Source organism: Homarus americanus, unplaced genomic scaffold (assembly GCF_018991925.1).
Source record: "Homarus americanus isolate GMGI-L3 unplaced genomic scaffold, GMGI_Hamer_2.0 scaffold19521, whole genome shotgun sequence".
Classification (NCBI taxonomy): Eukaryota; Metazoa; Arthropoda; class Malacostraca; order Decapoda; family Nephropidae; genus Homarus; species Homarus americanus.
Genome location: NW_024727194.1, coordinates 72501 through 97530, shown reverse-complemented (window position 1 = coordinate 97530; position 25030 = coordinate 72501). Strand labels below are relative to the sequence as shown.

At 46.5% G+C, this 25030-nt stretch overlaps 1 protein-coding gene across 1 annotated transcript in view; it reads left to right on the top strand.

The window, feature by feature from the left end:
- Positions 1 to 776: 776 nt before the first annotated feature.
- Positions 777 to 25030, top strand: part of LOC121865801 (fibroblast growth factor receptor-like 1) — a gene marked incomplete at both ends in the record, with an annotated part of 82468 nt that continues 58214 nt past the window's right edge. The window contains one exon of the mRNA XM_042365360.1: positions 777 to 895. Within this exon, the coding sequence (XP_042221294.1) occupies positions 777 to 895 (119 nt within the window). The remainder of the gene's footprint in view (positions 896 to 25030) is intronic.

The window sequence follows — 25030 nt, the reverse complement described above, 5'->3', positions numbered from 1 at the left end:
TCTTTTTAAACAAATTTAACATGAACATTTCGACAGTCGTATCTCACACGCTTTAACCTAACCTAACCTAACTCTTCCTAACCTAACCTAACCTAACCTAACCTAGCAAGAAGCCTAACCTAATAACCTAACCTAGCAAAACCTAACCTAACTAAATCCTTAAAACCCTGCGCTAACCTAACACCGAGGGTAGCGTTAGAGTGAATTAATCTTCAGGTGAAATAAGCTGGGGTGTCTAATCTTCAGGTTGGAAATAAGCTGGGTGTCTAATCTTCAGGTGAAATAAGCTGGGGTGTCTAATCTTCAGGTGAAATAAGCTGGGGTGTCTAATCTTCAGGTGAAATAAGCTGGGGTGTCTAATCTTCAGGTGAAATAAGCTGGGGTGTCTAATCTTCCAGGTGAAATAAGCTGGGGTGTCTAATCTTCAGGTGAAATAAGCTGGGGTGTCTAATCTTCAGGTGATATAAGCTGGGGTGTCTAATCTTCAGGTGAAATAAGCTGGGGTGTCTAATCTTCAGGTGATATAAGCTGGGTGTCTAATCTTCAGGTGAAATAAGCTGGGGTGTCTAATCTTCAGGTGAAATAAGCTGGGGTGTCTAATCTTCAGGTGATATAAGCTGGGGTGTCTAATCTTCAGGTGAAATAAGCTGGGGTGTCTAATCTTCAGGTGATATAAGCTGGGGTGTCTAATCTTCAGGTGATTATTATATTCCCGTCAATATGAATAAGTAAATACAGTTGACGATGTAATAATTGTTCTCCCATTCCTCCTCCAGACGCCCCGAGACGTACGACGCAGAAGGAGTCAGAACTGAAGGTGGTGCGGGTTGGGGAGGACGTCAAGCTCATCTGCCCCATCGAAGGCACGCCCACGCCCATCTACGGGTGGATGAAGGTACGTGAAGGCTTACGTCGAGGGTCACCAGTGGGTATTGAGATGGGCGGGAACGGTGGGAGACTGATACCAACCCACCCACACTTACATACATACATACATACATACATACATACGTAGTAAGCAAGCACACACACACACACACACACATTGGTCAAGTCAATATCATTCCTGTGTAAATTTCTCTTTTTTGTGGGTTAATTAATATTCATGGCTGGTGATCACGCGAGCATCACACACACACACACACACACACACACACACACACACACACACACACACACACACACACACACATATCACCAAAATCTGTATCAGTGTTGCGTGGTTTGTGTATATTTGAGTGTGCATGTGCGCGTCGGATGTTTGAGTGTGTGTGGGTGTTGATTAATAGTTTTGTGCGTGTGCGTGATATTTAAGTGCATAGTTTAGTGTGAGCGTGTGTTGTATAAGTTATTTTTTTATGCGTGCGTGCGTGCGTGCGTGCGTGCGTTGTTTTAGTCCCCATATTCAAGTGTGTATATTATCAGAATACTTGTTTGTGCGTATATTATATTGCTTGAGTAAGAAGTCTCATGTGTCAGTAGCTAAGTGAGTGCGTGCTTGCGTGAATCAGTGCTCTATTTTGAGTTTTTTTACGTGTATCGCAGGTTAAGATATGCTTGCCTTTCTTTAGAGTGCATCATTGCGTGTTTTACTAGGGTATTTGTGTGGTTGGGTGTGTACTAGTACTGTCGATTCTACGTGATTGCGTGCGTGCGTGTGTCGGTCCGTTGCATATTTACATGCATGTATGACACCTTGTATTTGCATGTATGTGTGTACCCATTTTCCGCGTGCTTGCATCAGCTTATAAGTGCGTAATTGCATGTAATGTTTGAGTGCGTGGTTGCGTTAAGATTATTATTTGCGTGGTTATAAATCGCGTCAACCTGCGTGCATCATTTAATTGCGTGGTTGGGTATTTTGTTTGATTGCACGATGCGTACCGTAGGCAAGGGGCAGCTGGTATTAGTGGTTAACAGCTGGTATTAGTGGTTAACAGCTGGTATTAGTGGTTAACAGCTGGTATTAGTGGTTAACAGCTGGTATTAGTGGTTAACAGCTGGTATTAGTGGTTAACAGCTGGTATTAGTGGTTAACAGCTGGTATTAGTGGTTAACAGCTGGTATTAGTGGTTAACAGCTGAAGGTAGTGGTTAACAGCTGGTATTGGTGGTTAACAGCTGGTATTAGTGGTTAACAGCTGGTATTGGTGGTTAACACCTGGTATTAGTGGTTAACACTGGTAGTAGTTAACGGCTGGTATTAGTTGTTAACAGCTGGTATTAGTTGTTAACAGCTGGTATTAGTTGTTAACAGCTGGTATTAGTTGTTAACAGCTGGTATTAGTTGTTAACAGCTGGTATTAGTTGTTAACAGCTGGTATTAATTGTTAACAGCTGGTATTAGTTAACAGCTGGTATTGATTGTTAACAGCTGGTATTAGTTGTTAACAGCTGGTATTAGTTAACAGCTGGTATTAGTTAACAGCAGTTATTAGTGGTTAACAGTGGTATTAGTGGTTACAGCTGGTATTAGTGGTTAACAGCTGGTGTAGTGGTTCTGGCTGGTAATAGTGGTTAACAGCTGGTATTAGTGGTAACAGCTGGTATTGATGGTTAACAGCTGGTATTGATGGTTGCAGCTGGTATTAGTGGTTGACACCTGGTATTAGTGGTTGACACCTGGTATTTAGTGGTTAACAGCTGGTATTAGTGGTTAACGGCTGGTATTAGTGTTAGTGGTTAACAGCTGGTATTAGTGGTTAACAGCTGGTATTAGTGGTTAACACCTGGTATTAGTGGTTAAACCTGGTATTAGTGGTTAACACCTGGTATTAGTGGTTAACAGCTGGTATTAGTGGTTAACAGCTGGTATTGATGGTTAACACCTGGTATTAGTGGTTAACAGTTGATATTAGTGGTTAACAGCTGGTATTAGTGGTTAACAGCTGGTATTAGTGGTTAACAGCTGGTATTAGTGGTTAACAGCTGGTATTAGTGGTTAACAGCTGGTATTAGTGGTTAACAGCTGGTATTAGTTGTTAACAGCTGGTATTAGTGGTTAACAGCTGGTATTAGTGGTTAACAGCTGGTATTAGTGGTTAACAGCTGGTATTAGTGGTTAACACCTGGTATTAGTAGTTAACAGCTGGTATTAGTTGTTAACAGCTGGTATTAGTTGTTAACAGCTGGTATTAGTTGTTAACAGCTGGTATTAGTTGTTAACAGCTGGTATTAGTTGTTAACAGCTGGTATTAGTTGTTAACAGCTGGTATTAGTTGTTAACAGCTGGTATTAGTTGTTAACAGCTGGTATTAGTTAACAGCTGGTATTAGTTAACAGCTGGTATTAGTGGTTAACAGCTGGTATTAGTGGTTAACAGCTGGTATTAGTGGTTAACAGCTGGTATTAGTGGTTTACAGCTGGTAATAGTGGTTAACAGCTGGTATTAGTGGTTAACACCTGGTATTAGTGGTTAACAGCTGGTATTAGTGGTTAACAGCTGGTATTAGTGTTAGTGGTTAACAGCTGGTATTAGTGGTTAACACCTGGTATTAGTGGTTAACACCTGGTATTAGTGGTTAACAGCTGGTATTAGTGGTTAACAGCTGGTATTAGTGGTTAACAGCTGATATTAGTGGTTAACAGCTGGTATTAGTGGTAAACACCTGGTATTAGTGGTTAACACCTGGTATTAGCGGTTAACACCTGGTATTAGTGGTTAACAGCTGGTATTGATGGTTAACAGCTGAGTATTAGTGGTTAACAGCTGGTATTAGTGGTTAACAGCTGGTAGTGGTTAACAGCTGGTAATGAATTAACAACTGGTAGTGGTAAACACCTTGTATTAGTGGTTAACACCTGGTATTAGCAGTTAACACCTGGTATTAATGGTTAACAGCTGGTATTAGTGGTTAACAGCTGGTATTAGTGGTTAACAGCTGGTATTAGTGGTTAACAGCTGGTATTAGTGGTTAACAGCTGGTATTAGTGGTTAACAGCTGGTATTAATGTTAAACACCTTGTAGTGGTTAGCACCTGGTATTAGCAGTTAACACCTGGTATTAGCAGTTAACACCTGGGTGATAGTGATACTGGTTAAAAGCACACACAAATAGAGAGAGAGATTGTTAGTGGTAAAGAGGTGGGGAATGAGGCAGTGGGAGAAAGAAATAGTGAAGAACCTGAAGAGAATGAGAGGAGGGAGGGTGAGAGAGTGTGTGTGTGTGTGTGTGTGTGTGTGTGTGTGTGTGTGTGTGTGTGTGTGTGTGTGTGTGTGTGTGTGTGTGTTGTGTTAAAACCCTCAGTTGATGAGGGGAAAAACACAAGTGTTGTGAGGGGATCACTGGGCTCTTCCCCTCACCTTCTCTGGGTGAGAGAGAGAGAGAGAGAGAGAGAGCGAGAGAGAGAGAGAGAGAGAGAGAGAGAGAGAGAGTACGATTTTTTCATTATAATTTTTGACAACAATTTTATTATTATTATTATTATTATTATTATTATTGTTATTATTATTATCATCACTTACATATAATATTAGTTGGTACATACATACATACAGTACATTCATACATACATACATACATACATACATACAAAAATACACACATGTTGTCATTGATTACGGTGGGTGTTCGTGACAAGGCAACATCCAGCCGCCACATTTTACACCCTGGCACCACACCGTAATGTAAATGCTGAGTTATGTTACTTAAGTTGTAAATGTCATATTATTTACTCTTATTTACTCGCCAACACTGGGGCGACATTGGCGAGCTGTAATGGACGGTGTATTGTGATTGGTGGTGTATTGTGTATGGTGTATTGTGTGCGGTGGTGTATTGTGTATGGTGGTGTATTGTGTGTGGTGGTGTATTGTGATTGGTGGTGTATTGTGATTGGTGGTGTATTGTGTGTGGTGGTGTATTGTGTATGGTGGTGTATATTGTGTATGGTGGTGAATATTGTGTATGGTGATATATTGTGTTTGGTGGTGTGTTGTGTATGGTGGTATATACTAGGCAGTAATATACCCGGCAATTAAAATACTCATAAACGTGCTGCTTTAACTGGCTGGCAGAACAACCCTCAGTCTCGGACCAAAGCTGATACCTTCCACAAGAAGAAAGTGGTGGACCAGCGGGAACTTCGCACCCTATAGAACGACTGGTTTAAAAATAAAGCATGTGAAACAAAAAAATTTGCAGATCAACACAAGATGCACCAATTTTTCAATTCCACTAAAACATTTTATGGGCCAGTCACTCATGGTGCAGCTCCCCTCCACTCACCAGATGGTAACTCCATAATTATAGACGATGAAGGCCTTCTTCAGTGCTGGAGGGAGCACTATCATTCATTGCTCAACCGAAGCACCGATGTGGATGTCCTGACTACCCAGTAGGTCCCTCAGCATCCAGAGTTGACCCATTTCAGCTATCCTCCATCCCTGGATGAGGTAGCTACTGCCATCAAACAGATAAATAATAACAAAGCCTCAGGGCCTGATGGAATCCCAGTCGAGGTGTATAAAGCAGAGGGCCTCTACTTACCAGCCGTCTCCACTCTCTCCTGGAGAATATATGGGAAAGGGAGGAAATCCCTCAAGCTTTTAAGGAACAAGGGAGACCAGTCACACTGTGGCAACTCCCGTGGGATCTCACTGCTGTCCACAGCTGGCAAGATTATCGCCCGAATCCTCCTAAACAGATTACTACCTGAGGCGGAAAACTTCCTCCCAGAATCTCAATGTGGTTTTAGACCATCACGTGGCACCACTGACATGATCTTTGTTGCCCGCCAGATACAGGAAAAGTGCAGAGAACAGTGTCATGACCTCAACTTGGCTTTCATCGATCTAACCAAGGCCTTCGACTTGGTCAACAGTGAAGCCCTCTGGTGGTCCCTCAGCCGTTTTGGTTGCCCACCAAAATTCATCGCCATTGTGAGGCAACTCCACGATGGCAGAAACGGTAATGTCCTGCACAATGGCACTCAGTCTGAGTTCTTTCCCATCCAAACAGGGATTAAACAAGGGTGTGTACTGGCACCAACTCTCTCTTTTCATTTTCTTGGCTGCCTTCCTTACTCGTGCCAGTGCTAATTTAGACGGTGGGGTGGACATCCAGTACCGGATGAAGGGTCTTTTCAACATAAGACGACTCCAGGCAAAAACAAAGGTGTTGGCAGCTTCCATTACTGAACTTTAGTATGCAGACGACCTCACCCTTCTTGCTCACACTTAACACGACCTACATTAGATTTTGAACACCTACACAGATGTGTATGCCCACTTCGACCTTGAGGTGAATGTACATAAGACTCAGATTCTCTTTCAACCTGCCCCTGGTTCAGCCACACCTCCACCATCCATCCAGTTTAACGGTACTACCCTCTCTAATGTTACCCACTTTCGATATCAGATCAGAAGTGCATCTCAAGCCTTTGGTAGACTCCGAAACACTGTGTTCAGCTGTAGGGAGCTGAATTATCTACAAAGTTACACATATATCGGGCAGTGGTCCTCCCCACCCTGCTATATGGCAGTGAAACATGGGTCACATACAGGAGGCACCTCAAGGCACTTGAAAGCTTTCACCAACGTAGTCTACGTTCCATCCTTCGTGTTCGCTGGGAAGACAAGAGAATAAATGCCAGTATTCTTACTGACACCAACTGTACAGGTAGGAGCATCGAGGCTACCATTATCCATGGACAACTACGATGGACTGGCCATGTTACCCGCATGGTCGACAGTAGACTGCCAAAGCAACTACTTTACAGTCACGTAACGAATAGTAAACAGAACGCCGGCGGGCAACTGAAAAGGTATAAGGATAGTCTTAAGACAAACATGAAAAGGTGCCATATCGACCCCCTCACCTGGGAGACGATCACTCCACACAAGAAAGAGTCAATACTTTCGAGTTAGCCCGACTGCAAACCGAGGCAGATAAGCGCCAACGCTGGAAAGACGATGACACCGCCCCTCCCTCACTTGATGTCGCCCTCCACATGTGCAACTCATGTGAACGACTCGTCCGGTTTCGTATAGGCCTCTTAAGTCACCTCAAAACTTACCAACCTAGGTGACATCCTTAATAACTCATATCATTGTCTCATAGCTGGGTGATCGTCATACTTGATTCCGAGTGACAGCAAAGTAGTAGTAGTAGTAGTATTGTGTATGGTGGTGTATTGTGTATGGTGATGTATTGTGTATGGTGGTATATTGTGTATGGTTGTGTGGAGTATATTGTGCAATGTGCATGGTGCTATATTGTGTAAAGTGGTGTTTTGTGTATGGTGCTATATTGAATATGGCGGTGTATTATGTGAGAGAGAGAGAGAGAGAGAGAGAGAGAGAGAGAGAGAGAGAGAGAGAGAGATAAGACTCTAAATCTCGGCCATAATTTACACTCAACCAAATCTTATCTGAGATCCCAATCCACCAATGAGAAAATTACCTGTTTCTAATGTGTGCCATGGTGGTATGGTGACTGTGGTGATGGTATGGTGGTTGCGGTGATGGTATGGTGGCTGTGCTGATGATATAATGGTTGTGGTGATGGTATGGTGGCTGTGGTGATGGTATAGTTGCTGTGGTGATGGTATGGTGGCTGTGGTGATGGCATAGTTGCTGTGGTGATGGTATAGTTGCTGTGGTGATGGTATGGTGGCTCTGGTGATGGTATGGTGGCTGTGGTGATGGTATGGTGGTTGTGGTGATGGTATGGTGGCTGTGCTGATGGTATAGTGGCTGTGGTGATGGTGTGGTGGCTGTGGTGATGGTATGGTGGCTGTGGTGATGGCATAGTGGCTGTGGTGATGTATGGTGGCTGTGGTGATGGTATGGTGGCTGGTGATGGTGATAGGTGTGGTGGCTGTGGTGATGGTGATGGTGGCTGTGGTGATGCTATGTGGCTGTGGTGATGGTATGGTGGCTGTGGTGATGGTATGGTGGTTATGGTGATGGTATGGTGGTTGTGTGATGGCATGGTGGCTGTGGTGATGGTATGGTGGCTGTGGTGATGGTATAGTGGCTGTGGTGATGGTGTGCTGTGGTGATGGTATAATGATGGTATGGTGGTGTGATGATGGTATGGTGGCTGTGGTGATGGTATGGTGGTTGTGGTGGATGGTATGGTGGCTGTGGTGATGGTATGGGAGGTTGTGGTGATGGTATAGTGGCTATGGTGATGGCAAGGTGATAGTGGTAGTGTGTACGTGGTGATGGTGGTAATTACGTGGTGGTGTGGTGGTGTACGTGGGAGAGATGGTGGTGGTGGTGTACGTGGGAGAGATGGTGGTGGTGGTGGTGGAGATGGTGGTGTACGTGGTGGTGGTGAGCGTGGGTGGAGATGGTGGTGGTGGTGTACGTGGGAGAGATGCTGGTGGTGGTGTACGTGGGAGAGATGGTGGTGTACGTGGGAGATGGTGGTAGTAGTGGTGTGACGATGGGAGATGGTGGTGGTCTCGTGTGCGTGGGAGAGATGGTGGTGTACGTGGGAGAGATGGTGGTGGTTGTGTACGTGGGAGAGATGGTGGTGGTGGTGTACGTGGGAGATGCTGGTGGTGGTGTACGTGGAGAGATGGTGGTGGTACGTGGGAGAGATGGTGGTGGTAGTGTGGGTGTGCGTGGGAGAGATGGTGGTGTACGTGGGAGAGATGGTGGTGGTAGTGTACGTGGGAGAGATGGTGGTAGTAGTGTACTTGGGAGAGATGGTGGTAGTAATGTGAGAAGGGTGGTGGTAAGTGGGAGAGATGGTGGTGGTAGTGCATGTGGGAGAGATGGTGGTGGTGGTGTACGGGGAGAGATGGTGGTGGTGGGTGTACGTGGGAGAGATGGTGGTGGTGGTGTGCATGTGGGAGAGATGGTGGTGGTGGTGCATGTGGGAGAGATGGCGTGGTGGTAGTGTACGTGGGAGATGGTGGTGGTGGTGTACGTGGGAGATGGTGGTGCATGTGAGAGATGGTGTGGTGGTAGTGTACGTGGGAGATGGTAGTAGGTACGTGGGAGAGATGGTAGGTGCATGTGGGAGAGATGGTAGTAGTAGTGCATGTGGGGAAATAGTGTAGTAGTGTGAATGTGAGAGATGGGTGGTAGTAGTGTACGTGGGGGAAATAGTGGTAGTAGTGTACGTGGGAGAGATGGTGGTGGTGGTAGTGTACGTGGGAGAGATGGTGGTAGTAATGTACTTGGGAGGTAACCAAATAACGCCAATGATTATAGCCAGTGGGGCTTTTATTCCTGGAGTCTATGGCTATTTTCTGTCATTCAATTTGTGTCAACTCCCACACACACACACACACACACACACACACACACACACGAAAAATTAGTTTGTTTGTAGTTTTCAGTTTTTAAGCGGTAGAATTCGTGGAAACTTTCTCATCTCCCTCTTGTGAATTTTTGGCTGGTGATTTTGGTGGGATCTTGGTCAACTCTGTCTCCAACGCTGAGGATAACTTAAATATTTCTGTTCCCGCCACTTTTTCAATTCCATTATCTCTTGTTTATGTAGAGATAATTAAGATCAGGGTTTTTTTGTTTTAGAGAGATTAACAAAGAACGGTTGAGAGATATAGTGTAGGTTCGTTACTTCACTCCCACAAGAATCGACTTTGCTTCGCTTAAGTTCTGTATTTCAGTATTGCGTGTAGTGTTCCCATAATACGTGTGTTGCAACCTCCTCCCTGCACGCAATACTTCACTATATTTAGTGTTGGTGTGTAAGGAAGAAGAAAAAAATAAAATATCGGAGAATAAAATTTTAATGCATCAGGATATTGAAACTTGGACACCATCCTCAGTGTTTACCTCTGACGTCACATCCGAGGCGGCCATACAAATCCATATTCTGACCAAATCTTAAGAGAAAATTTCCTCGTATCTCTCTGACTTGAATAACATCCAAGATGACACCAAAATTACTCTGAGACTATACTCTTAACTATATCCCCCTGACGCTAGTTAAGACACGGAAATTACTTAGTTTTAAATGATCGTATATTTCCCTTTAACTGGATACGAGGGAACCCACTAGTTTAGTTTACGATACAGTCTCAGCTTAATTTTGACGCCATCTTGGATACCATATTTGAGTTGTAGTTTGAAAGTATCCAAATAGAGGAGAAGTTTTATATATGAAACTGTTCTGTGTATCAGTGGCCATAAGAACTGTTCTGTGTTTTAGTGGCCATAAGAACTGTTCTGTGTTTCAGTGGCCATAAGAACTGTTCTGTGTTTCAGTGGCCATAAGAACTGTTCTGTGTTTCAGTGGCCATAAGAACTGTTCTGTGTATCAGTGGCCACAAGAACTGTTCTGTGTTTCAGTGGCCATAAGAACTGTTCTGTGTTTCAGTGGCCATAAGAACTGTTCTGTGTTTCAGTGGCCATAAGAACTGTTCTGTGTTTCAGTGGCCACAATAACTGTTCTGTGTTCAGTGGCCACAATAACTGTTCTGTGTTTCAGTAGCCTAAGAGCATTCTGTGTTTAGTAGCCATAATAACTGTTCTGTGTATCAGTAGCCATAGAACTGTTCTGTGTTTCAGTGGCCATAAGAACTGTTCTGTGTTTCAAGTAATACCAATAACTGTTCTGTATCAGTGGCCATAGAACTGTTCTGTGTTTCGAGTGTGTACAATAACTGTTCTGTGTATCAGTGGCCATAAGAACTTTGTTCTGTGTTTCAGTAGCCTGTGCTATTCTGTGTATCAGTGGCCATAGAACTGTTCTGTGTTTCAGTGGCCACCAATAACTGTTCTGTGTATCAGTGGCCATAGAACTGTTCTGTGTTTCGATGTGCAAGGAACTGTTCTGTGTTTCAGTGGCCACAATAACTATTCTGTGTATCAGTGGCACAATAACTGTTCTGTGTATCAGTAATACCAAGAACTGTTCTGTGTATCAGTATTTTTATAGAACTGTTCTGTGTTTCAGTGGCCATAAAAACTGTTCCGTGTATCAGTGGCCACAAGAACTGTTCTGTGTTTCAGTGGCCACAAGAACTGTTCTGTGTATCAATGGCCATAAGAACTGTTCTGTGTTTTAGTGGCCACAAGAACTGTTCTGTGTATCAGTGGCCATAAGAACTGTTCTCTGTTTTAGTGGCCATAAGAACTGTTCTGTGTATCAGTGGCCATAAGAACTGTTCCGTGTATCAGTGGCCATAAAAACTGTTCCGTGTATCAGTGGCCATAAGAACTGTTCTGTGTTTCAGTGGCCATAAGAACTGTTCTGTGTTTTAGTGGCCACAAGAACTGTTCTGTGTATCAGTGGCCACAAGAACTGTTCTGTGTTTTAGTGGCCACAATATCTGTTCTGTGTATCAGTGGCCACAAGAACTGTTCTGTGTTTTAGTGGCCACAATAACTGTTCTGTGGCCAGATACCTAGGCAGAAACAGTTCTATATGGCCACATTATTACAATATCATATATCACTGTCCACTTGTGTGTGACAGTTAAGTGACGGTCTCTAGTATTATATGTCAGGTTTATACGAAGCGCCAAGAATTGTCATGAAATCCTGTGTTTATCATGAGTGAGTAAAACACACACACACACACACACACACACACACACACACACACACACACACACACACACACACTTCCGCTTTATAATAATAACATACTTAAGTGGATAATAAAATAATGGTAAGTAAATAATGTAATAAAGTTTTAAGAGAGTTACGTGATAGTGGGATAATTTCACGGTTAACTATGCTTAGCGCCGCAAAAATATGCCGTAAAAATCATGCAATTTGGGTGTGTGATGTAGCGTGAGCTGGCTAATAAAAACTGGCCCCTCACACCTGCCTCAGCCAGCCACACCTGCTGCTAACAGGTAAATCACCACTCTTGGTCCATCCATCAGAGCCATGATGGATCACCTACAAACTTGATCACATAAACAAAAATATGAACTCCGAGCTGTAGGTGCGACCCCGGGAATGTGTCGAGTGGCTGGGTGGTAGGGTGGGTGTGTCTCGAGGTGGGCGACAGGTGGGGACAGTGGGCGTGTCCAGGTGGCGACAGGGTGGAGACGAGGATGATGGATGGTGGTGGTGGCGCCGTCGTCATTCCGTGTACACAGATGAGGTGTGGGCCAGACTGGACCAGTGTACCCGATACTGTCCCGGTATTGGACATTTATGAGGTCCAACATGCCACATTCTTCCCTCGCCAACCAGATGGGCGTATGGTGGGTGACACAGCCGAGACGTTGTGGGCGTGGATGGGCGGTGCAGGTCTAGGGTCTGGCCAGGTTGTTTTTCTTAAGGTGGCGCCACCAGCCGGAGCACTTCGAGGAACTGCTCCACGGTACAGGACATCAGTTTAAGCAGAGGTCATAACTGTGTCAGCTCACAACATTGAATATTGATTTCCTAATTCGCAGTATGAGACAGCTGGACCTGCACGCACATTGCCACTTCACGGTCACTCACCCTCACGCCTGCACGCACACACACACACACACACCAACACACACACACACTAAAACTTGTACATGCACAGGCGAATCTCGATATATCTCGTGTACATGAACGTCCTGTTAGAAACGGTCTGATGAGTATTTACGAGAAATGTAGATATGTACACACACACACACACACACACACACGCGTGACATACACTCACCCTGCATGCGATGAACGATCACTACCCCACAATTACCCTGTATACCACATTAAATAGACATATACACCCAGACAATACACACATACATATACACAGCCACATAATGCGTGGTAAATCATACACTCAATACCTGATGGAACACGACTCAATATACGTTCACCCTTGAGAATACTTCCAGAATTTTTAATGAACATTTAATCTTGGCTCTCATGCGAACACGGACTTCACTTCCAGGAACTTCCAGCGATCTGGCGCCACTATGAGACTCCCTGACTGGACGCTCTTGAGGCCCATCCAGAGTCTTGGTACTGGAATATTTTATAAACACTGATGGAACGTTTCTTGCCGTTCTTCCAGAGTCTCGGTGCTGGAATGGTTCTTGTGGTTCTTCCAGAGTCTCGGTGCTGGAATGGTTCTTGTCGTTCTTCCAGAGTCTCGTGCTGGAATGGTTCTGGTTCTTCAGAGTCTCGTGGGAATGTTCATGTGGTTCTTCAAATCTCAGTGCTGAATGGTTTTGTGGTTCTTCAAGTCTCGTGCTGGAATGGTTCTTGTCGTTCTTCAGAGTCTCGTGCTGAATGGTTCTTGTTCTTCAAGTCTCAGTGCTGGAATGGTTCTTGTGGTTCTTCAGAGTCTCGGTGCTGGAATGGTTCTTGTGGTTCTTCCAGAGTCTCGGTGCTGGAATGGTTCTTGTGGGTTCTTCAGAGTCTCAGTGCTGGAATGGTTCTTGTGGTTCTTCCAAGTCAGTGCTGGAATGGTTCTTGTCGTTCTTCCAGAGTTTCGGTGCTGGAATGGTTCTTGTGGTTCTTCCAAGTCTCGGTGCTGGAATGGTTCTTGTGGTTCTTCCAAGTCTCAGTGCTGGAATGGTTCATGGCTCTTCAAAGTCTCGGTGCTGGAATGGTTCTTGTGGTTCTTCCAGAGTCTCGGTGCTGGAATGGTTCTTGTGGTTCTTCAAGTCTCGCTGGAATGGTTCTTGTGGTTCTTCCAGAGTCTCAGTGCTGGAATGGTTCTTGTGGTTTCTTCAGAGTCTCAGTGCTGGAATGGTTCTGTGGTTCTTCCAAGTCTCAGTGCTGGAATGGTTCTTGTGGTTCTTCCAGAGTCTCAGTGCTGGAATGGTTCTTGTGGTTCTTCAGAGTCTCGGTGCTGGAATGGTTCTTGCCGTTCTTCAGAGTCTCGGTGCTGGAATGGTTCTTGCCGTTCTTCCAGAGTCTCGGTGCTGGAATGGTTCTTGCCGTTCTTCCAGAGTCTCGGTGCTGGAATGGTTCTTGTGGTTCTTCCAGAGTCTCGGTGCTGGAATGGTTCTTGTGGTTCTTCCAGAGTCTCAGTGCTGGAATGGTTCTTGTGGTTCTTCCAGAGTCTCAGTGCTGGAATGGTTCTTGTGGTTCTTCCAGAGTCTCAGTGCTGGAATGGTTCTTGTGGTTCTTCCAGAGTCTCAGTGCTGGAATGGTTCTTGTGGTTCTTCCAGAGTCTCAGTGCTGGAATGGTTCTTGTGGTTCTTCCAGAGTCTCAGTTGAAGTTCTTTGGTTCAAGTCTCGTCTGGAATGGTTCTTGTGGTTCTTCAGGTCTCGTTCTGGAATGGTTCTTGTCGTTCTTCCAGAGTCTCGTGCTGGAATGGTTCTTGTCGTTCTTCCAGAGTCTCGGTGCTGGAATGGTTCTTGTCGTTCTTCAAGTCTCGTTGCTGGAATGGTTCTTGCCGTTCTTCCAGAGTCTCGTTGCTGGAATGGTTCTTGTCGTTCTTCCAGAGTCTCGGTGCTGGAATGGTTCTTGTGGACTGATAAAATATTCCCCACGTGTCCTATAAGGCCCACTACACACACCCAGCTTTGTAACTGTACAGGCCAAAACTACACAGTTAAACCTGAAGTCTACAAATAGATCCACACGGTACAGTTTGGGTAAGTTATATCCGAAGGTCGTGAAGGTCGGACGTGATGAAGACTTCTCCTGGTTATTGTAGCTTTAACTTGTCCGGCAGAGGCCGGCGACCAAAATGAACGTGATGGAAGTATTTATATGATGAATTATTTCCGCTAATTGTTCCGCCTTTGGGTGAACGAACGGATAAAGCATTACCATGTTAAGAGTTCATGGGGGTAAATAATATTGTTGAGACTCATATTTTCTTATTCCTTTGCTGTTTAAGTGTCAAGACAAATTGTACAGGACATGGTACAGTGTATAGAACATTACTATGAGTTCATCTGCTTCCAGGTTTAATATTATGTGACCCTTTGTTGTGCTACCTACATATTTAGGTATAACGTGAACAAATTAGTTAGGTCACTTCATTCTCATGTTGTTGTTGACAGTCGTGAAAGTTAGGAGTTAGACCCGCGAGGAGTTTTATTTCCAGTAAAAAAGGGAGAGGAAATACCTGAGTTGCGCTTCGCGTCTTTACCACCGCGTCTCTCTCCGCATCACTCCCAGCATCTCCCGTCTCCCTTCTCTCCCAGCATCTCTCCCCGTTTCTCTCCCGCTTCTCTCCCCGGCATCTCTCCCCTTCTCTCCCCTTTCTCTCCCCTTCTCTTCCAGCATCTCTCCCCGCTTCTCTTCCTGCGTTTCTCACCGCGTCTCTCCCTTCTCTCCCAGCATCTCTCCCGCCTCACTCCAGCATCTCTCCCGTGTCTCTTCCCGTCTCTCCCAGCTGTCTTCCTGTTTCTCTCCCCGCTTTCTCCCCAGCATCTCTCCCGCTTTCTTCCCCACTTTACTCCCAGCATCTTTACCCGCTTCTCTCCCCTGTTTCTCACCCGTCTCTCCCCGCATATCTCTCCGCTTTCTCCCTGTTTCTCCCCTGCTTCTTCTCCCAGCATCTCTCCCCTGCTTCTTCCCCCGCTTCTCTCCCAGCATCTCTCCCCGCTTTCTCCCCCGCTTCTTCCCCACTTTATACTCCCAGCATCTTTCCGCTTCTCTCCCTGCGTTTTCACCGCTTCTCTCCCTGCTCTCTCCCCACATATCTTCCGCTTCTCCCCGCTTCACTCCCAGCATCTCTCCCCTGCCTCTCCCCCGTGTCTCTCCCCGCTTTCTCCGCTTCTCCCACTTTACTCCCAGTATCTTTACCCGCTTCTCTCTCCTGCTTCTCACCGCTTCTCTCCCCCCGCTTCTCTCCCCACATATCTTCCGCTTCTCTCCCAGCTTCATTCCCAGCATCTCTCACCGCTCTCTCCCCGGTCCTCCCCGCTTTCTCCCCACTTCTCTCCCCACATATCTCTCCGCTTCTCCCCGCTTCACTCCCAGCATCTCTCCCCGTGTCCTCCCCGCTTCTCTCTCCGCTTCTTCCCTCGCTACCTCCCGCTTCTTTCTCTCGCTTCTCTCCCAGCATCACCCCAGCATCTCCCTGCTTTCTCTCCGCCTTCTCCCAGCATTTCTCCCTGCTTCTCTCCCCCGCTTCTCTCCCAGCATTCCCTCGCTTCTCCTCTCTGCTTCTCCAGCATCATTCCCTGCTTCTTCCCCGCTTCTTTCCCCGCTTCTCTCTTCTCCGCTACTCCCCATACTCTCCCCGCTTTCTGTCCTGCTTCTTTCCCAGCATTCTTCTCAGCATCTCTCCTCGCTTCCTCTCCCTTCCTTCCTCCCATCCTCCCCTGCTTCTTCTCCGCTTTCTCCCAGCATCACCTCCTGCTTCTCTCCCTGCTTCTCTTCCCAGCATCTCTCCCCGCTTCTTCTTCCAGCATCTCCCGCATCTTCACCGCTTCTCTCCCAGCATTCTTCCTTGCTTCTCCCCCGCTTCTTCTCCCAGCATCTTCCCCGCTTCTTCTTCTTCAGCATCTCTCCCGCTTCTTCTCCAGCATCACTCCCAGCATCTCTCACCGCTTTCTTCCCAGCATCTCCCTGCTCTTCCAGCATCACTCCCAGCATCTCACCGCTTCTCTCTCCCAGCATCTCTCCCGCTTTCTTCCTCTGCTTCACTCCCAGCATCTCTCTACCGCTTTCTCTCCCAGCATCTCTCCCCTTCTCTTCCAGCATCACTCCCAGCATCTTCACCGCTTTCTCCCAGCATCTCTCCCTTCTTTCCCAGCATCACTCCCAGCATCTCTCCCGCTTTCTCCAGCATCTCTCCCGCTTTCTCCCAGCATCTCTCCCGCTTTCTTCCCAGTATCACTCCCTTCTTCCCATAGTCTTAATTCTCCACAAACACTTTACATACACTTCAGTAGAGTTCAAGAATTCGCTGCCAAATTCCTCTCAAGTTAGGAGAGGGCTAGGCGGGGGGTGGGGTTGAGGCTAGGTAGGTTAGGTTAGGCTGGGCTAGGCTAGGTAGGCCAGGCTAGGTTAGGTTAGGTTAGGTTAGGCTAGGTTAGGTTAGGTTAGGCTAGGCTAGGTTAGGTTAGGTTAGGTTAGGTTACATAAACACCCATATCTCCCCAACATGGTGACTAAATTACAACTGAATTGCCTCACTAAGAGTTCACAATGTTACCGTCTGGTGATGAGGGGTGATGGGGAGGATGGGGGATGGGGTGAGGGGTGATGGGGGGTGAGGGGGGTGGAGGGTGGGTGTGAGGGGTGGAAGGGGTGGATGGTGGTGAGGGGGTGGGAGGGGGAGAAGGGTGATTGTTGGGTGGTGAAGGAGGGGGAGGACAATAAGAGAAGTTGTTGTAATGGGCTGGTTAAGAGAATCACTTATATGGCCTGCTACTAGTCACTACCAACTATAGTAAAGTATCGTACAGTATAAATACCATTAATTATAAATACAAACAAAAACAATAGTAAATCAACATAAACAATAGACAAAATAACAACAATAGGAAAAGTAGCCAAGAAAAATTTGCTTCGCTTCCCTCTCCCACGACCTGAAGACCAAATTACTAAGCAAAACTAATCTTCAAATCCAACCTACCTTAAAAATAGCTAATATAATGTATTTAATAACTACATCATCTAGAAAAAATTAATTAAAAATGCGGAAAAATACAAAATTAAAAATAAATGAAAATAAATATTTAGGTTCGTAGACATTCATGACGTCATTTAGCGTTTGAAAGTGAGTAAAGTCTCATTTTGCTGCGAGTTGTTGTGTTGTTGAAAACTTTTACGCTGGTCCGTTTTATATCGTTCATTTTCGTCCGTTGAGTGAATGAAATTAATTATATTATATATTTTTCATTCCATTTTGCAAATTAATACTTTTGATATTTCTATTAAATTTTTCCGCCAAAACTCTTTATACTTTTAATATTTTCACCAGACTTTTCCCGCCAAAACTCTTCATACTTTTAATATTTTTTCACTACTTTTCCCGCCCAAACTAAATATTTTCTATAATGTCCATAAGCCTATTCCAGGATGGCTCAGTAGGACAGAAACCAAGAAAAAAATATAAAATAATAACTATAAATTTGGTTTATATATATATATAACCAACTCGTTTTATAACACGTAAATAAACTGAAATGGGAACTACTGTATTGTTAACACCATTTTATAACACGGAAATAAACGGGAACTGATAATGCCTATATATAAATCTACAATATAACACGTAAATAAACATTAACTACTGTAAACGTTTTATTAGAACTCGGAAATAAACGTCAACTACTATTACCGCTTTTATACAACACGGAAATGAGCAGGAACTCGTGTTACATCACAGATACACTCAGGACCAAGTAAGAATTAGAGTTACAACGCGTAAAACAACACCAAAACGCTATTATTAACCTAATATTTGCATCGCTGCCCTATCTAGTTAAAGTTGCTCTTGATTGGTGGCTAATTTGCATACAGCGTCCCCAGATAACAAACAGTATTAAAAAGGAAAGATAAAAGTCGTTGTAGGGGGAAGGTGAGATATTGTTGACATTGATGGCAGAGAGGAGAGACGTAAGCTGGGAGAGAGATAGATACGCTGGAGAGAGATAGAGAGAGTCAGTGGCTGAGAGAGATAAAAAGAGAGACGGGCTGGGAGAGAGATAGGCTGGGAGAGAGAGAGAGAGAGGGAGCTGGGCTGGGAGAGAGATAGAGAGGAGTCAGCTGTTGGGAGAGATAGAGGTCAGCTGCTGGGAGAGAGTGATAGCGTCGCTGGTGAGAGAGAGTCAGTCGCTGAGAGAGATAGTCAGCCGCTGGGAGAGAGATAGAGAGAGTCAGCTTGGGAGAGAGAGAGAGGGAGTCAGCTGCTGGGAGAGATAGAGTGTCAGCTGCTGGGAGAGAGATAGAAGTCAGTCGCTGGTAGAGAGAGATAGTCAGCCGCTGGGAGAGATAGAGAGAGAGTCAGCCGCTGTGGAGAGAGAGATAGTCAGTCGCTGGGAAGAGAGATAGAGAGAGTCAGCCGCTGGGAGAGAGAGATAGTCGCTGGTAGAGAGAGAGAGTCAGCTGGGAGAGAGAGATAGTCGTCGCTGGTAGAGAGAGAGAGTCGGGTCACTGGAGAGAGTAGGATAGCTGGAGAGATGCCTGCTGGTAGAGAGAGATAGTCAGTCGCTGGGAGAGAGAGAGAGTCGCTGGTAGAGAGTCAGCTGGGAGAGAGAGGTCAGCTGCTGGGAGAGAGATAGAGAGAGTCAGCTGCTGGAGAGAGATAGAGAGAGTCAGCCGCTGTGGGAGAGATAGAGTCAGCTGCTGGGAGAGAGAGAGGTAGTCGCTGGTAGAGAGAGATAGTCAGCCGCTGGGAGAGAGATAGAGATAGTCAGCTGTGGAGAGAGATAGAGGGTCGCTGGGAGAGAGAGAGAGAGGAGAATCAGCCGCTGGAGAGTCAGTCGCTGGTAGAGAGAGATAGAGAGATAGTCAGTGCTGGGAGAGTAGAGAGAGAGAATCAGGCGCTGTGGAGAGAGAGAGTTAGGTGCTGGTAGAGAGAGAGAGTAGCTAGTCGCTGGTAGAGAGAGATAGAGAGATAGTCAGCCGCTGGGAGAGAGAGATAGAGAGAGTCAGCTGCTGGAGAGAGAGATAGTCAGGTCGCTGAGAGAGAGAGAGAGAGAGAGATCAGCCGCTGGAGAGAGAGATAGTCAGTCGCTGGTAGAGAGAGATAGAGGTAAGTTGTTGAGAGAGAGAGAGATCAGGCGCTGTGGGAGAGAGAGAGTCAGTCGCTGGTAGAGAGAGGAGTCAGCTGCTGGGAGAGAGAGATAGCAGCCTGCTGGGAGAGAGATAGAGAGGTCAGTCGCTGGGGAAGGAGATAGTCAGTGCTGGGAGAGGAGAGAAGTCAGGCGCTGGGAGAGAGATAGTCAGTCGCTGGGAGAGAGAGATAGAGAGATGGTCGCTGGGAGAGAGATAGTCAGTGCTGGGAAGGAGATAGTCAGTGGCGCTGGGAGAGAGAGATAGAGAGAGAGTTGCTGGGAGAAGGAGATAGTCAGTGCTGGGAGAAGGAGATAGTCAGCTGCTGGGAGAAGAGAGAACAGGCGCTGGGAGAGAGGAGAGGTCAGCCGCTGGGAGAGAGAGATAGAGAGGAGTCAGTGCTGGGAGAAGGAGATAGTCAGGCGCTGGGAGAGAGAGATAGAGAGAGAGTCGGTCGCTGGGAGAGGAGATAGTCAGTCGCTGGGAGAAGAGAGAGGTGGTGTCGGTCGCTGGGAGAGAGATAGAGAGAGAGTCGGCAGAGAAGAAAGTGGGAGAAGGAGATAGTCAGTCGCTGGGAGAGAGATAGCTGCTGGAGAGAGAGAGAGAGAGTCGGTCGCTGGGAGAAGGAGATAGTCAGCGCTGGGAGAGAGAGAGAGTCAGGCGCTGGGAGAGAGAGAGAGATAGTCAGTCTGCTGGGAGAGGGAGGAGAGAGAGTCAGCCTGGGAGAGAGACTATGCACGTTCACTACAACTACCAGTAACACACAACAATCCTCTCTATCCCTGACCCACGATACCGACGCCTGTTCCAGAATCAACCCGTCATCTTTGAGAAATATGTGGCCAGGGGATGGGCGGAGGGGGGGGTTAGGTGGGCTGGCGAGGGTCAGGTGGGGCCGGTGAGGGGTTAGGGGTGGGGCCGGTGACGGGTTAGGGGTGGGGCCGGTGAGGGGTTAGGTGGGGCCGGTGAGGGGTTAGGTGGGGCGTGAGGGGTTAGGTGGGGCCGGTGACGGGTTCGGTGGGCCGGTGAGGGCTATGGGGGGGAGGAACTGGGAAGGCTAAAGAAGGGCGGGAAGAGGTGGAGAGGGCAGAGGGGGGAGGAGACGTTGGGAGAAGAAAGAAGGGCTTAGAGAGGGGCGGGAAGGACTAGGAGGGCCGGGGAAGAGTGATAAGGGCTGAGGATGAACTGGGAGGGCAAGGACTGGATAGGATAGGGCTGGGATGGGATGGGACTGGTGATATCTTGCATAGGACGGCGGGAGGGCGGTAAGGGCAGAGCCAGGAGGGCTTGTGTGGGGCGTGGATGGGACAGAGAGGGCTAGGTAGGGCGTTGGTGAGACAGAGAGGCTGGAGAGGGCTAGGTAAGGGCGTAGGTGAGCCAGGAGGGCTAGTGGCGTGGGCGGGACAGGAGGACTAAATAAACGTGTTGGTGGGACAGAGAGGGCTAGGTAAGGGCGTGGATGGGACAGAGGGCTAGGTAAGGGCGTTGGTGGACAGAGGGCTGGAGGCTACATAAGAGCGTTGGTGGCACAGGGAGGGCTAGGTAGAGTGGATGGGACAGAGGGCTAGGTAGGGCGTGGGCAGGACAAAGGGCTGGAGGCTAGGTAAGGACGTGGATGGGACAGGAAGGATCCGGTCTTCATAAGATGTTGGTCAGACAGGCGGACATCGGGACCTCCCCTCCTGCTGCACAACCCCCCCTCCCTGCTGGCAGACCCCCCCCATCCCCTGCTGACTAGCCCCCCCCCTGCTGGCACAACCCCTCTATCCTCTCCCCGAGGCTAAAAGATCTTGAGACTTTACTTACATGAGATGTCTCCCCAGCTGTAATAAGACTTCCAAGAGATGAGAGTCTTACTAGGTGCGGTGAGGGAAGGAAAGAGGAGGAAAGGGAAGAAGAAAAGAGGGAGGAAGAAAGGGGAAGGAAGAGGAGGAAAGAGGGAAGGAAGAGGGAGAAGAGGGAAGGAAGAGGGAGGAAAGAGGGAAGATGAAGTTTTTTGGAGGGGAGGTGATTCAAACCTCCCTCTCCTCTCCTCTCCACTCCTCCCACCTCCTGCCTCCCCCCCTCCGCCAGGTGGTAATGAGGTTAGGTCCCCGCAGGTAGAGGCCCCCAGGGTGGTGATTCTTCAACACTGTGGATTAAGATCACAACATACACCTTCCCGCCCCTCACACACACACACACACACTGGCTCTCCTACATCTGTTCTCCCTACACCTGTTCTCCTACACCTGTTCTCCCACCTGTTCCTCCTGTCCCACACTGGTTGTTTCCCCACCTGTTCTCCCACCTGTTCTCATCTCCCACACCTTTCTCGTATACCTGTTCTCCCACATTTCTCCTACCTGTTCTCCCACCTGTTCTCCCACCTGTTCTCCCACACCTGTTTCCCTCACCTTCTCCCCTCACCTGTTCTCCCCCTGTTCTCCAACACCTGTTTCCTACACCTGTTCTCCCTCACCTGTTCCCACACCTGTTCTCCAACACCTGCTCTCCCACCTGTTCTCCCACACCTTTCTCTCATTATACCTGTTCTCCCACACCTGTTTCCTACTTTCTCCCCACCTGTTCTCCACCTGTTCTCCTCACACCTGTTCTCCCTGTTCTCTTGCACCTGTTCTCCACACCTGTTCTCCTGCACCTGTTCTCCCACCTGTTCTCCTGTTCTCCCACCTGTTCTCCTATACCTGTTCTCCCCACGCTTCCCACACTGTTCTCCTTCACCTGTCCTCCCACCTATTCTCCTACACCTGTTCTCCCACACCTGTTCTCCTACACTTGATCTCCCACCTGTTCTCCTATACCTGTTCTCCCACCTGTTCTCCCTCATCTGTTCTCCACCTGTTCTTCCCTTAGTACGATCAACCCTTATAGTACGATGACTTTAACCCTTTGACTATGATGATTTAACCCTTGACTATTGATTTAACCCTTTGACTATGATAGTTTAACCCTTGACTATGATGATTTAACCTTTGACTATGATGATTTAACCCTTGACTATGATGATTTAACCCTTGACTATGATGATTAAATCTTTGACTATGATGATTTAACTTTGACTATGATGATTTAACCTTGACTATGATGATTTAACCCTTTGACTATGATGATTTAACCCTTTGACTATGATGATTTAACCCTTTGACTATGATGATTTAACCCTTTGACTATGATGATTTAACCCTTTGACTATGATGATTTAACCCTTTGACTATGATGATTTAACCCTTTGAGATCAATGACTAAACCCCTTGAATACTTGAGGAATAGGTCATCATACTCAAGCGTTTAAGTCATTGTACTGAAGAGATTAATCATCGTACTCAAGAGATTAATCATCGTACTCAAGGGTTTAAGTCATCGTACTCAAGGGTTTAAGTCATCGTACTCAAGATTAATCATCGTACTCAAGAGATTAAGTCATCGTACTCAAGGGTTTAAGTCATCATACTCAAGGGTTTAAGACATCGTACTCAAGATTTTAAGTCATCGTACTCGGGTTTAAGTCATTGTACTCAAGAGATTGACATGGTACTCAAGATTTTAAGTCATCACTCAACGGTTTAAGTCATCGTACACAAGATTTGTCATCGTACTCAATGGTTTGTCATCGTACTCAAGATTTAAGTCATCGTACTTAAAGGTTTAGTCATCGTACTCAAGGGTTTAAGTCATCATACCTGCGGGTTTAAGACATCGTACTCAAGATTTTGTCATCGTACTCAAGGGTTTAAGTCATTGTACTCAAGAGATTAATCATGTACTAAGATTTAAGTCATCGTACTAACGGTTTAAGTCATCGTACACAAGATTGTCATCGTACTCAATGGTTTAAGTCATCGTACTCAAGATTTAAGTCATCATACCAAGCGCTTAAGTCATCGTACTCAAGGGTACTAGGACCAACACTACCAGGTACTACTAGAACCATACACTACCAGGTACTACTAGGACATACACTACCAGGTACTACTAGGACCATACACTACCAGGTACTACTAGGACCATACACTACCAGGTACTACTAGGACCATACACATAAGTACTACTAGGACCATACACTACCAGGTACTACTAGGACCATACACTACCAGGTACTACTAGGACCATACACCAGGTACTACTAGGACCATACACTACCAGGTACTACTAGGACCATACACTACTGGTACTACTAGACTACACTACCACAGGTACTACTAGGACCATACACTACCAGGTACTACTAGACCATACACTACTGGGTACTACTAGGACCATACACTACCAGGTACTACTAGGACCATACACCAGGTACTACTAGGACCATACACTACCAGGTACTACTAGGACCATACACTACCAGGTACTACTAGGACCATACACTACCGGGTACTACTAGACCATACACTACCAGGTACTACTAGGGACATACACACAAGTACTACTAGACCATACACTACCAGGTACTACTAGGACCATACACTACCAGGTACTACTAGGACCATACACTACCAGGTCTACTGACCATACACTACCATGTACTACTAGACCATACATCACCAGGTACTACTAGGACCATACACTACCAGGTACTACTAGGACCATACACTACCAGGTACTACTAGAACATACACTACCCGGTACTACTAGACCATACACTACCGGGTACTACTAGAACCATACACTACCGGGTACTACTAGGACCATACACTACCAGGTACTACTAGACCATACACTACCAGGTACTACTAGACCATACACTACCAGGTACTACTAGGGACCATACACTACCAGGTACTACTAGAACCATACACTACCAGGTACTACTAGGACCATACACTACCGAGTACTACTTGACCATACACTACCAGGTACTACTAGACCATACACTACCCGGTACTACTAGGACCATACACTACCAGGTACTACTAGGACCACTACACCAGGTAGTACTACAGAACATACACTACCAGGGATACTACTAGACCATACACTACCAGGTACTACTATAGGACCATACACTACCAGGTACTACTAGGACCATACACTACCGGGTACTACTAGGACTACACTACCAGGTACTACTAGGGACCATACACTACCTGGTACTACTTAGACCATACACTACCAGGTACTACTAGGACCATACACTACCAGGTACTACTAGGACCATACACTACCAGGTACTACTAGGACCATACACTACCAGGTACTACTAGGACCATAACTACCAGGTACTACTAGGACCATACACTACCAGGTACTACTAGGACCATACACTCACCGGTACTACTAGGACCATACACTACCAGGTACTACTAGACTACACTACCAGGTACTACTAGGACCATACACTACCAGGTACTACTAGACCATACACTACCAGGTACTACTAGGACCATACTACCAGGTACTACTAGGACCATACACTACCATTAGGACCATACACTACCAGGTACTACTAGGACCATACACTACCAGGTACTA